Source organism: Drosophila takahashii, chromosome 3R (assembly GCF_030179915.1).
Source record: "Drosophila takahashii strain IR98-3 E-12201 chromosome 3R, DtakHiC1v2, whole genome shotgun sequence".
In the NCBI taxonomy this organism is placed as follows: Eukaryota; Metazoa; Arthropoda; class Insecta; order Diptera; family Drosophilidae; genus Drosophila; species Drosophila takahashii.
In genome coordinates, this window is record NC_091681.1 from 19,070,590 (window position 1) to 19,083,747 (window position 13,158).

Genomic DNA, 13,158 nt, shown 5'->3' on the forward strand with positions numbered 1-13,158 from the left:
TTAGATAATCGACTACGATTCTTGTGTTTGCCCTCAACGCCTCGGTTTGCTTGTTTGTCTTCGAATTGCTGGCTGTTTGCTGGGGCACCACAAAATTATAATGTCCAAGTAAAAAGGAAACCAAACACACAAAAATGTTTGCTTAATTTATCGCGGTAGCATCGTTTCAAAATTCAATTTAATTGGATGCCGTCGAATGGTTGCAAATGGAAATGGGACCCCTATGCCCGTAGTCATAATTCGGGGCCTCAACTTCCTGCTTCTGAATCCGCTTCCCGCTTATCGTATCGCTTCGATCGCCTCTGGTTCGCACCTATTCAAATGATCTGGTCGAATCGGCAGAAAAATCAAAATCAGCAACCGCAGGAGCAGCTGATTGCCTATAATCTCGAGCTCTTGTCGACCAGGAAGAAAAAAAACACAATGACCAAATAAAAAAAAGGAGGAAACAAAAAGTGGAGTCGCTTTTTGTCAGTTTTTGTGTGGGTTATCAAGCGGGGTTTTGTCGCCACCATCTCGGTTCCGAGGGCCATCCGCCCATCACGTGTCTAATTTCTCGCTGCCCAAATAGTCCTCGGGAGGGAATATCCATTGTGGCTCGCCTGGTTTTTGCCTTGGTCTGTGCTCCTCCAGTTGTCGGTCGGTTATCTTGATGCTGGCGCGCAAAAATGTTTACAATTTTGCTGCTCATTTTTTCTGCAGCTCACAATGGCAGCGAAATTAAAAATGTTTCCAGTGGTTGAAGCCCCGTTCGGGCTTCATTTTTCATCTTGGTCACTCAATTGTGCACGAGACACATGCCAAAAGGATGGTCCAGCATTTCGAACTGTGCACCTTGGTGAAAGGGAAACTTATTTACTGGCGATGGGGATCTGAATAGGGTTTCAACAAATGTCGAAAGAACAATCAAACTCCGAGAAGGAAAGGTGTTTGTTTGGAGTGTTAACAGAATCTTCAGGAAACTATTCCTTTATCTGAAAACAACAAGGATATTCTGAAGGGCTTTTAAGGCAAAATACTAAATATATAATGTATTATTTAATGATATTGTTTAATTTCTTTTTTTCGTATTATTTAATAATACATTTTTATTGATAAATTAAATGCATTTGTTTTATTAAATACCTTAAAATTTAACTTGCATAAAAATCTAGTAAATATTAATTCGTCTGAATTATTTTCACATATTTTAGCGAAGTAAAATCGCAACTGCACCACTGTTCATCGGTGCAGCAATCAGCGTTTTGTGTCAACTAACAAATAAATATCACGCATGGCCAAAAGCGGCAATCAAAGTCCATCAACTGGCATCGGGTTGGCAGATGCCAAGCCGTCGATAAGCAAAAATAATACCATATCCTTTGGCAGCCAGTCGCCACGTTTCGATCGGGGGACGATAAAGTGCCTGGCATTGTTTCAGCCTCAATCAGGGCCAGTTTAGGTGCGTTTTTGGAGGGAGTTCCGAGGCAGAGGTCTATCATAGGCATAGACCATGTTCGAAAGCGAAGCGCAGTCATAATTATTTCATTATGGCCCATTTGTTTCATCAGCCCCATTGGCCACGACTTCTGTTAACAGTTTGCTGACGATTTGGGTCCGCTTCTGCCTCGAATTCCGATTCCGTCTCTGTTTTCTGAGTTTCTGTCTCTGGTTTTAGGGCCTTATCGATTGGACGCCATCTTAATTGTTTGTTGTTAAACACGCAGCTCGCTGGGCCACAGATCTTCGATCCCCATTCCGATTCCGATTTGGAACTCCAGTACGGAATTCGGTTTCTGATTTAGGGGCCCCACTCCCTCGCAGCGAATAGACTTTTCTGCTTATTGATTTTTCATTCGAATTTCGTCGTCAGCCATTTGATTTATTGTTGTCCACTTAATTTGTTAGAGATGCTGTCCAGATACCAATACTCTCTATCCCCTGGCTGCTAATTCGCTGGAGATCGTCGCTCGGATGTCGTATTTATGGTCTCCGCCTTATCGTTGGGAAGATTTTCGAATACGTCTGTGGGTCTGCCCTCCGTTGAACTGAACTACTTTGCTCGGGCGAGCTTAAACTGCGTTAAATGCTTCGGGGTGGGGCCCACAAAATGGGGTTTCTTTGGTGATTTGCATAAATAGTTTGTTGCTCTGTGGAGCTGCGAGAATGCTTAATGGTTAAATCATTGTTTTTTGTTCAGAAGATGGACTTGGAACAAACAGAAACAATTTTCTATTCTTGTTCAAAGAAACTTATATTTTATTTAATCAGTATTTAATCTATAACAGTATTAAAGAGCAGCAGAAACAGTTAAAAAATAAAAATACAACAAAATAAACAAAAATGTCTTAAATATGAATTTAATTAGCTTAATTTGCATCTTTAAGGTATTAGTTTCTATATATTATTAGAGAAGCTACAAAGGTGCTAAATATTATTTAATTGCTTCACAAAAGAAAGCATTCTTTTATTTTCTTAGAATAAGCAGGCATAATAGAAATATTTTCTGGGTAAGCCAAACTATTGTTTTTTGCTCTCTAAAAAATTAATTTGCCAAACTACTGCACAGTAACACAATTTCTATGTCCTCCCTCGCAAGGGAGTCACCATTTGAATGCAGCAATTAGGAACTGTTCCCAACAGTGGCCAACGACTGACCCATCCTCCATTCTAACCGTCCAGGTGTGTGGTCACAATAGATGACCACACCAGGGTCCTGACCCGACCCTCCTCACCCCCTCCTTGTCCTGCCCTCCCCCTCCAAAAGCAACTCAGACAATGGCAATTGTGAGCGGCTGAGAATGTTGTCATATGTCGCCTCCGTCGCTGTCGTCGCACGTCGGTGTATTTCATGTAAACAAATAACAAATTAAATGAAAATTTAAATAAAGGAGAAGCAGAAGCAGCAGAACGACGATTTATGTTGCAGGATTGCAGGATAAGCCCGAAATCGACTGAGGGGAAACCCTCCGGCGACGCCGGCAGTCCTTGGCCTTGGTTGTTTTTGTGGTTGATGGAGGCGAAACCCCGCTGATCGAATCAAACGAAGGGAACACACACAGATACGTGTTCGGGGCGGCAAAAAGGACAATCGAAGGCGGCCAGGATTTGCTTGGGTCTGGTTTGGCCATGCCCCTGAGGGTTGGTCTGTGTTACCTTGGTCCTTGGTTCCTGGCTCCTGGCTCCTCGATTCCGACAAGGCGGGTGGCAATCGTCCTGTAATTGGGATTTGTATTGAGTTATTATTTATTGCCCCTCATTCTCGTCTTCGGTAGAGTCAAAATAGAGAAATTATCGGCAACAACTTTGCGTGTTGAATTGATTGATTTGCTTTCCTGGGGCCCAAATCCAAATTGCAGTCTACGTTTGTGTCTGTGAATAGTGATGAGAAGTATTTGGGCTGTTGTACTCGATACTTTTGGTTTTTGGTAAAATTAAATGTGTTTGCTTATTTAATTAAGTACTCAATTTTAAAAAATATATTTTAAATTTAAATATGTGCTAGGATTTCATAAAGCAAGTGAAAAATATGTTCTGCGACCTATAATTCCCAACTGGTTATAGCAGAAGAGAAAAGTTTAGAAATCTAAAATAAAGAAAATCACTATACTTATCTTTTAAATTGAAATGTTGTATTATTTGTACATTAGCTATAGGTAAAATCGGTACTTTTCCCATCACTATATGGTTCTGTGTCTGAAGCCCTCTGCGTTTGTTTAATCGTGTGTGTTTGTGTGTGGCATGCGGGTCCTTTGCATGTCAATAGGTGCTAAAAATTGACTTTCGAGCAACGCCCAGACGAAACCTGCTTGAAACTTAATTAACAAGCCTCCGCCGCAGATACAGATACATGTACTGTATCTCTCTGGCAACAGAAGCCAGGCCCCATCAAAAGATAAAACCCTGACAATCACTCAAAGCTGGAAGGGGGATCGGGAGGATTGGTATTGGGATTGGGATCGGGATCGGGATCTGGAGGGGCATGGGCATGCAAAATGCAGCTGCATTTCAGCCGGCATTTACATACTTACAAGGAAAGCAGCCGAGCAGCCAGAGCCAGCCGAATGATATATAAAAACACAAGAAATTTGACATGAACTGTGGAGATTTCAACGCAAAGATAGCGCCAAAAAGATGCCACCGAGACAGAGACAACCGATTTGTGTTTTTGGACTGGAGTGAAAGGGACAAGGAGTTTGGTTTTGGCTCCTTGAATAATGGCGGCCTCAATCAGGACCGAACGAACCCAAGCAATTGTAAGAAAAACTCAAGAGCCAGAACAGAACAGAACGGCAGATGAGATGAGTGGAGAAGAGAGCTCTGGGGTCTGAGTTCCGAGTTCTGGGGTCTGAGAAAGGTCGCTTCTTCAGCCCTTCGTCATTGTGGTTTTCTGGCAGCGAACGGCGAGGAGAGACAAAGATGACGCGATTGCTAGATTTGATAAGCAAAATCATTTGTGATAAAATAAATAATTGAGTTCGTTTGCATATCATGGGAAAGCATCTCTCACCGTCTCGGGCATACGCATTAAAACATACCTACATATATATATTTTGGGGGTATGGAAAGGCCTTAATAAATTCATAGGCACACTCATAACTTTTTCCCAATTGTGTCACAAATTAGACGGGACAAAGCGAAACGAAACGGGAACGGGGGCCCCTTTAGACAGACTTCAATCAAATCGGACGACTATCGGCAGCAACTATCTTTCGGATCCCCGAAAACGATCCCCACCTTAAAGTTAAGGCCCCCGGCGCACCTCCAATTGCGATAAAGCGTTAAAATTAATTATCGAGTGCCAGCAGCGCAGCTCAGTGCGTTGTGCTGTCAAATCTTTATCGCATAATTGATTTCATAGCTACTGCGTTTGCTTTCGGCGCTGCTTTCCTCAAATTACATGCCACAAGGGCCCTGCCAACAAAATGTCTGATGGGCCAAGCAATTGGGGTAAAAAGAGGAAAAATGTGGAGAAGAGAATAACAACAAACGGCAGCCACAAATCAACATCGCGATAAGAAACTGTGATTTTTATTTTTTCAAAAACTGATTTTTGATTTCCTGTACAATTTTGATTAAAAACGGTATGGCTATCTCCCTGTCTCTCTCTCTCTCTGTCTGTCATGTCGTCTCACCATTTGGGGGGAACCTTCTTCGCTGACTGTGAATGAACGGCTGAAAGACAAATTGAAAACAAAGTCTAATCAGTTGAGCAATTGAGCAATTTTATATACCCCTTACTTAGCGGATTAGATGGGCGTTACGCGAGTGCGTAGTTCTGGTATTATTTAAGATCGAAAACATTAACTCATAAAGCCTATACTTATGGAAATAATAGTCTATCAGAATAGTGCGACAATTCCATTCCCCGTATATAGGTTTAAAATTTTAAGAGTCTCGTTAAATACCTTTTAATATTTTCTTGGAGTCGATACTTAAATATCTAATGTATTTTTGTTTATGTCAAATTTGTTCTATAGATCAGTGGATGATACTTAAGTCCTTGTCCTAAATGAGGATAATAATTGTAAGTTTAAATACTAATCTTAAAGACTTCTGACGACTTAATTAAGTTTTTACGTTTCTAATTAAAACTCATTACATCCCCAAAAAGCCAGGGTAACATCTAGTCATTTTAGGCCTATCCATGTTGAAGTGTTTCTTATAATTTTCTTTGTTGCTTCTGGTGGCATTGTTAAGAGCGCGCTTGGAAATCTAATCACTGACAAGCTATGGCTGCCTGTATTCGATAGATAGTTGCTGATGGCTCACTCGAGGGGATGGACAGTGAGGGGGCTGTGGGGGTGAGGGCTTTAAAATTGATTCGGACCGGGTTGAGAAATGGTTTGAGATTTGGCAGCCGATAGGGCTTATGCAAGGTGCGAGGTAGGAAAGTTACCTATGGATTGTGGCCGGAATGTTGCTGCGATATGGCTACAATAAGCCCTCAAGCCACTGCAATATCCTTAAGTCCTTCGCTCACACCTCCACTAAAAAAGGACCACCATGTGTCGTAGCAGCTCCTCCTGTTCATTGCTGCGGCCTTTTGTGTCTGGCGTAATTAAAACTTAAAACGCTTTTTGTTTTGCAAGCAGCACTTGAACCATTGTTCGCCAACCCAAAAAGTTCACAACCCACCACCTCCCACCACCCGCGACCCTTGTTCTGCATGTCTCGAGTAACAAAAAGAAAGTATCTCAAGTGTGCTCATTGTAAAAATTCCAATAGAGAGCGTGCGACTTCGTTGGCATTAAAAAACCCCCAATTGTTGTATGAAAGTTGCAGGGGAACTTTGCAGGGCAGCCCACCCGGCAGGAGTTCATTCAGGAAAAGTAACAGAATCCGAGAAAAAGCCGGGGAGGGATGCAGTTCTCGGGGTTCAAGTGGGCCACGGAGCACGTGCCCAGGTCCTGAGAGTCAGCTCAAGTGTGCCAATATGTTGCAGCTTCGATCCTTGGCACATGCCACCACACGGAGCGTAGTGCCCCTTCAAAATGATCACTAAATTTATTGCAATTATTAGGTAGCTTATAAAGCGCCAATTTGTTTGTGTTAAAGGGTTTAGTGATTAACTAACCATAATGTGAAATGTTTTATACTAGTAAAACACTGCCAAGTTCGTGATCACTGATTATATGGTACAGGGATTAAGGTTTAATTTAATTAGGTTAAATCATGACATGATACATGTAATCTTTGATTATATTAACATAAATACGAAAGGTTTTTCATGGCGAGTTTAGTTTGCCTAACCAAAATGTTCCAGACAAGTTTGTGGTTAGTTCTCTTTCCGTTTATCGCTGAGGGATTAGTAAGTTAGAAAAGAATTAATAACCAGGACTTCTCAGCGAGTATCATTATTCTCCTATAGGGTTTTGGCTACAAGTCGTTCACGATGACCTTTGTGTCGATAACGCAGTCTAATGCATCTGCGGTGTGGGATCTCAGTAAAACGCGATTGATTGGACGAGAAAGGATGTTAAATGGAACCGCTACGCTAAGCGAGAACCTGACTGATGACCACTGGAGCTTTACCGTAGAGCTCTATTCCGACTCGACCGGAGAGGGCAACTACAAACTGTTGCCTTTTGGAATTCAAAATACACCCGCTTGCAAGGGGTACAAAAAATATCGCAGATACTTTTCCAATCATGCCAAATATGGAGAGCAAACCGATTTTCCCCTGCATCTGGATGTATGTCCCATACCAAAGGGGACTTACTTTTTGAAAAACATCATACTGAGCGAGGATGGCTATCCACCATTTGTGCACAGGGGCTATTTGTTGGTCAACGGAACGTACTACTACGACGGCATAAACACAGGCTACTATACCATCGTTGTTCGCTTGGAAGATGCGGAATAAAGCTTACCCATAAACACGAAAACAGGCTAACACGTTTTTCAGATACTGTAATATAAATATTCGAGTGGTTCCTTATTATATAATGTGTTTATCAACTTATTTTGTTAAAAAGAAGATATTTTAAGAAAATATCAGTGCGAATAAGGAATATAAGTTTTTCTGCCTATTGGACTGTCATTTAATAATATATTTTACCTGTACCGGTGCACCTGTAATTCCGACGCATAAATCATCAATGCAACTGCAGCAGGCCAAATAGAAATCGACCAAAATAGGCGCCCGCAGAGATGTCCGATTTTCCCTCGTTTACCTTCGTGCATATACCTTCGTATATGTATATATCTCCCCTTAACCCTCCGCATTTTACCTGAGAGCCTGTGACGAAATATTTAGTCGAAAATATTGTCCCTAATGCTGGCGCCAGACAAGTCTTATGCTGATGATGATGACAGACTTAGGCACCGTACACAAAACAAATCCAACCTGTCACACTAACGACTTCTGCGAAGACAATGGGCCCGTTCCTCTCGGTCCTGGCCAGCTTCCCCTGCCCCTTTCCCTTCCCTTCCCTTCCAGCGACCCGTCCCACTCCGAGGTATCCGAGGATTGCAGTTTGCTTTGGCTTTGTCTATAAGCCAAAAGTGTTGCACTAGTTTCGGAGGGATTTCACCTGAGAGACAAAAGGGCCCGGGGATCGGGAGGGCTTTGTATTCCACTTCCCCGATTCTCCGCTCCTCGGCTGCTGTGTGTGTGGAAATTGTGCATGCATTTTATGGTGCAATTCCTTTGTCCTGCCGGCGAAGGCAGGCCAATATTTTTATTGGCCTTGTAGTATATAGCATCGTACAAATAGCTGCAACAGCCGCTAAGAGTTATGACCCGGCGCCTAGGAGCTCATCTCCCGAACAAAGGGCTGTGAAAGGCACTTTTGGCTCAGTATGGAACTAAATGGGATAGAATGCTATGTTGTATGTGATATCATGTAGTGATCGTGCACCAATTCCGATTCCGATCCTCGGAGATTGCCGAATAAAAGTGGCGCAATCGATTAAACTCAAAGTACATAATTGCTTTTTGCGTTAAAAAATGTGAACTTTAAAACTTAATTGTCAATGCTTATGGCAGTATAAAACAAAATGAAATCACATTTATAGACGTAACTATTTTTTAGCCCAGTTAATTATTAATCATTTCGAATCTTGTTTTCATTTTTGTAAACACTTTATTATTTGTAAAACTCAAGAAAAAACATGGTCAATGTAGTTAGGTAAATTACCTAACGAAATCACATTGCATGTCAATTAATTAATTAATTTAAATTGTTTTGCATAATAAAATGTAAATGTACATTGTAACCAGGCTGGCCCTATAAATATCAAAAGCAATTCCACTTCAAATCAGTTTAAAGTTAAATCTCCATTGACGTAAAGCAATGAAGGAAGTCGTCCTATATATATTACTAATGCTGACCGGCAAGGGATACGTAAGAAATTGAATAAAACACGCAATGTTTTCGATTATTTTGAAATTATTTTCCAGACAATCTTTCGGAAAACGTACGAGGCTCATTTCGTATCTCTTGAGTCATCGGGCCCAGAGGTGGTCGATTTGAGTAAAATTCGATTTTTGGGACGAGATCACAGGGCAAATGGCACTGTGGAGCTAATGGAAGATTTGGATAATCACTTTACAATTTCTGCTGAAAGTTTCCTCGATCCCAACGGCGATGGCGAGTACAAGCAGCTCCCATTTTCTGCTCCCATACAAGAACTCTGCAAGTCTATGAACTCATATTGGTCGTACATCGAGAGGTCCTTGAAGTACGGAGAGAACACCAACTTCCCCTCCGACACCCGCCCATGTCCCTTGCCAAAGGGGACTTTCTGGTTCAAGGATGTGCTCATCGATACTGACGCTTGGCCGACAATGCTGCCGCGAGGCTATGCCAAGGGTGTGGTTAAACTATTCAAGAGGGGCAAGTATATGGGCAATGCTACAGTTGTCGCTCACATTACCAACATTTCCTAGCCCATTTATCGAATGCAGGCATATATAATGGAAAATTAAAGTACAAATCTGGCATTTAAATTTGGTTTTAATGACTTTTAGCGATGGAATATTATACTTTGATCATCACGTTTCTACAAAATTTTGTAAAATACAATAAAATTGACTAAAAAAATGGTTTTTAAATGTTTTTCCTTACCATGTTGCTGTTAGAATGTGTGGTATTTGTTTAGTCCGTTGGTTTTATCAATTTTCGTCACAGAATTTGATATCTTTCTAGCTTTTGTAGTTCCTGAGATCTCAGCTTTATACGTAATACATAGTTCAACAAAATCACATTGCATGGTGGTATATTATTTAATAAAAATGGAATTAGATAATAGAGATGTATAAATATCTTAAAAAAATTCCAAATATTGTATGAACCACTTTGTTCGTGGTAAAGGGTTTAGTGATCAACTAACCACATTGTTAAATGTTTTATATCTGTAAACAATGCCAAGTTCGTGATCACTGATTATATAATAAGGGGATTAGGGTTTAATTGGTATGGCTCATGACATGATACATGTAAAGATACTGTTTTGGAATCTTTGATTATATATTTGGGCATATAAATACGCAATGCTTTTCATAGCGAGCTTAGTTTCCCTAACTAAAATGTTCCAAGCAAGTTTGTTGTTAATTCTCTTTCCATTGATCGCTGATGGCTCAGTAAGTCAGTAAAGAATGAATAACCAGGACTTTTCAACAAGTTTTATTAAACTCCTGTAGGGTTTTGGCTTCAAGTCATTCACGATGTCCATAGTGTCGGTAAAGCAGTCTAATGCATCCGCGGTGTGGGATCTCAGTAAAACGCGATTGATTGGACGCGAAAGGATGTTGAATGGAACCGCTACGCTGAGGGAGGACATGACTGATGAGCACTGGAGCTTTAGCGTAGAGCTTTATTCCGACCCGACCGGTGAGGGAAATTACAAACTGTTGCCTTTTGGAATTCAACAGATACCCGCTTGCAAGGGGTACAAACAATATCGCAGATACTTCACCAAACATGCCAAATATGGAGAGCAAACCGATTTTCCCCTGCATCTGGATGTATGTCCCATACCGAAGGGTACTTACTTTTTAAAAAACATTACACTAAGTGGCGAGGACTATCCACCATTTGTGCACAGGGGCTATTTGTTGGGCAACGGTACGCTCTACTACGACGGCATAAACGCAGGCTATTATACCATCGTAGTTCACTTGGAAGATGTGGAGTAAAGCTACTTCATGTACCTACTTTTTAACGATTAACAGCTACAACAACAGTCAATGTAGATAGAAGATAGCTCAACAAAATCACATTGCATGGTAGTATACTATTTAACAAAAATGGAATTAGATAATAGAGATGTACAATGTGTTATTCAAAGCCAGAACTGGCCCTATAAATATCTAGAGCAGCTTGACGCTTATACAGTTTAAATTTAAAACTCTTTTGATGTGAAACAATGAAGGAAGTTCTGGCTTTTACTTTACTTGTGCTGACCGGCAAGGCTTACGTAAGTACTTGAATTTTACTTTATTGGATCGACGAGCTGACATTAATTTTCTAGAGTATCCTACCTAAATCCTATGAGGCACGTTTCATATCATTTGACTCCACGGGCCCCGAGGTCGTCGATTTTAGCAAAATTCGATTTTTGGGACGAGATCACAGGGCAAATGGCACTGTGGAAATAATGAAAGATCTCGATAATACGTTTTCACTTTCTGCTGAAAGTTTCATCGATTCCAATGGCGATGGCGAATACAAGCAGCTTCCCTTTTCCATTCCCTTAGAACCATTCTGCAAGGCTTTGAACTCATATTGGTCGTACTTTGATGCCAGCTTTAAGTATGGGGAGAACACCGACTTTCCCGTCCACACCCGACCATGCCCCGTGCCGAAAGGCATTTACTATTTCAAGGATGTTCTCATAAAAACTGACGGTTGGCCGACTATAATGCCGCGAGGCTATTTAAAGGGCGTGACCAATCTATTCAGGAACGGCGAAAATGTGGGCAGTCTTGAAATTGTGGCTCACATTACGGACATTGCCAAGTAAATCGTTGGAAATGTACCATTATATAAATATTCGTATATTATATTTTACTTCTTCTTACAATGCATCACAAAACAATTATGTATAATTAGAGTGAATGTTGTTACAAATTAAATTCTAGATAGTAAAGTGGTATAGAAAGTCACAATTGTATTATTCAATTTTAATAAGTTGTTATGTTTTAATCGCTAGGAGTATCATGCAATGTAATTTTAATAAACTTGGCATGCAATTCAATTATACAATTCAAAGTCATCCGATAATCCTATAAATACTAAACTAAGGGACGTTTTCTCTCCGGCATTTTAAATTTAAAGTAGTTATAAAACGCATGAGTTCATAGTTTAAAGCGCACTTTATTATTTTTCTTACTGTAAACTGACTACTAATCCCTTGATATGTCTAGTTATTAAAAGATTAGTGTCAATACCTTAGAAGACGAAGAAAATTGATACCTTATGCCGACGTATTCCCTTTTATCAAGATGTCCAAGTGCCAAAAACACTTTTCACATTGAAACCAAGATTCTGGAAACTCCCTATTGAGAGTGCCAAAAGATTAGCATATCGCATCGAGTGGATCTGCCTGGGCAGACAATTCGACTGGCTGCAGATCAGAGCAAATAGCCGCCAACACCTTTGCCCCATTTCCTATATCCTTCGATTCAGCTGCCTTGATAGGGAAATCCTGGCCAAATGATTTCCAGCGAAATCTGATAGGGTCCGAAGTGATTTTCCGGGGCAAGATTGCGATAGCGATCACTTGTCCGATACGGAGATCAACGGTTCAAATCGTTTTCCCCGGATGGCCAGGATGATGTGCACATTTTCGACTAATCCCCGCCCGTCTCGCATTTTTTTTTTCGCCCGGCCAACGCCCCGCACAGACATGGGAATTGGTATCGGAATTGCCGTCGCCGCTGTGGCTTTATGCTAATGATCGGTTCTGGCCCAGAAACTAGACCAAAACGGGGAGGACCGCAGCGCTAAAACCACTCATGGCTCATTGTCCGGCGATTGTTTCGTCAAAACCGAAAAGCAAAAACCAGAAACAAGAGGAAGCCGAGCCTAAATATTGCAAATCTGGCCGGGGCGACTGGGCCATTGTTTTGGCCCGGTTTTCGAGAGTGGCACTGGCGGTTGGCAGAGTGGCGAGTGCGAAAATAAAAATCTCTTAATCGGCACTGGCGACAGCATTCAATGAGTTTTGCACTGCCTCCGGCTGGAAGGCAGAGGAAAAGGGAGAGGAGCGGAAAGGAAGGGAAACTGGCACTTGAAACATGACAATATCAATTTGTACGTACAATGGCCTAATCTGATAATCAGTGCAAACATGTCCTTTGTGTCCATTGTGCGTGGAACAATGCAAACGGCATAGTTGTGCGCCAGGATTAGGTGCCAAAGCCAGACAAAGTGCAGAAAAAAAGCGAGGTAAGGTAAAGTTTCAGTTTCAGCTTCAAGTTTTTTTGGCAGACCGCCCGGCCGAAACTGTGAGTTCATTACGCGACTCTATTAAATGATTAATGGGCATTTTATGGTAAACTCCCGGACCCACCGATCCCCATAAAACGAGCGATCATAAAAGGCAGACAAGTAAAAACAAGCGAGTCCCGAGATGATCGCTGCATGTAAAATGAACCTGGGTCCCAGGTTCCTCGTCTCCATCGCCGTCTTGTCAATCAAATTGCGAGGGCACACAACATAAAAATGATCG

General features: G+C 41.4%; 4 protein-coding genes across 4 annotated transcripts; all 4 read left to right on the plus strand.

Moving 5' to 3' along the window:
- The first annotated feature begins 6,718 nt into the window (after positions 1-6,718).
- LOC108064366 (uncharacterized) lies at positions 6,719-7,404 on the plus strand. Its single transcript, XM_017151855.3, has 2 exons — positions 6,719-6,790; positions 6,851-7,404. Exons 1-2 carry the CDS (start codon positions 6,737-6,739, stop codon positions 7,343-7,345), a joined length of 549 nt encoding a protein of 182 aa, XP_017007344.2. The 5' UTR covers positions 6,719-6,736; the 3' UTR covers positions 7,346-7,404.
- Positions 7,405-8,757: 1,353 nt separating this feature from the next.
- Positions 8,758-9,373, plus strand: LOC108064423 (uncharacterized). The gene is made up of 2 exons (XM_017151931.3): positions 8,758-8,828; positions 8,885-9,373. Exons 1-2 carry the CDS (start codon positions 8,778-8,780, stop codon positions 9,371-9,373), a joined length of 540 nt encoding a protein of 179 aa, XP_017007420.1. The 5' UTR covers positions 8,758-8,777.
- Positions 9,374-10,150: 777 nt separating this feature from the next.
- On the plus strand, positions 10,151-10,621 carry LOC108064365 (uncharacterized). The gene has a single exon (XM_017151854.2). The coding sequence runs from the start codon at positions 10,151-10,153 to the stop codon at positions 10,619-10,621; it is 471 nt and encodes a 156-aa protein (XP_017007343.2).
- A 230-nt stretch (positions 10,622-10,851) lies between these two features.
- LOC108064426 (uncharacterized) lies at positions 10,852-11,448 on the plus strand. The gene is made up of 2 exons (XM_017151934.2): positions 10,852-10,902; positions 10,957-11,448. The coding sequence occupies exons 1-2, from the start codon at positions 10,852-10,854 to the stop codon at positions 11,446-11,448; spliced, it is 543 nt and encodes a 180-aa protein (XP_017007423.2).
- The last annotated feature ends 1,710 nt before the right edge of the window (positions 11,449-13,158 follow it).

What these genes read in the sequence shown, in the direction of transcription:
- LOC108064366 (XM_017151855.3), top strand. Translation starts at nt 6,737, where the DNA reads ATGTTCCAGACAAGTTTGTGGTTAGTTCTCTTTCCGTTTATCGCTGAG. An exon ending in CGTTTATCGCTGAGGGATTA is followed by an intron (nt 6,791 to 6,850) that starts GTAAGTTAGAAA and finishes ATTCTCCTATAG; the next exon opens with GGTTTTGGCTACAAGTCGTT.
- LOC108064423 (XM_017151931.3), top strand. Translation starts at nt 8,778, where the DNA reads ATGAAGGAAGTCGTCCTATATATATTACTAATGCTGACCGGCAAGGGA. An exon ending in TGCTGACCGGCAAGGGATAC is followed by an intron (nt 8,829 to 8,884) that starts GTAAGAAATTGA and finishes ATTATTTTCCAG; the next exon opens with ACAATCTTTCGGAAAACGTA.
- LOC108064426 (XM_017151934.2), top strand. Translation starts at nt 10,852, where the DNA reads ATGAAGGAAGTTCTGGCTTTTACTTTACTTGTGCTGACCGGCAAGGCT. An exon ending in TGCTGACCGGCAAGGCTTAC is followed by an intron (nt 10,903 to 10,956) that starts GTAAGTACTTGA and finishes TTAATTTTCTAG; the next exon opens with AGTATCCTACCTAAATCCTA.
- LOC108064365 (XM_017151854.2), top strand. Translation starts at nt 10,151, where the DNA reads ATGTCCATAGTGTCGGTAAAGCAGTCTAATGCATCCGCGGTGTGGGAT.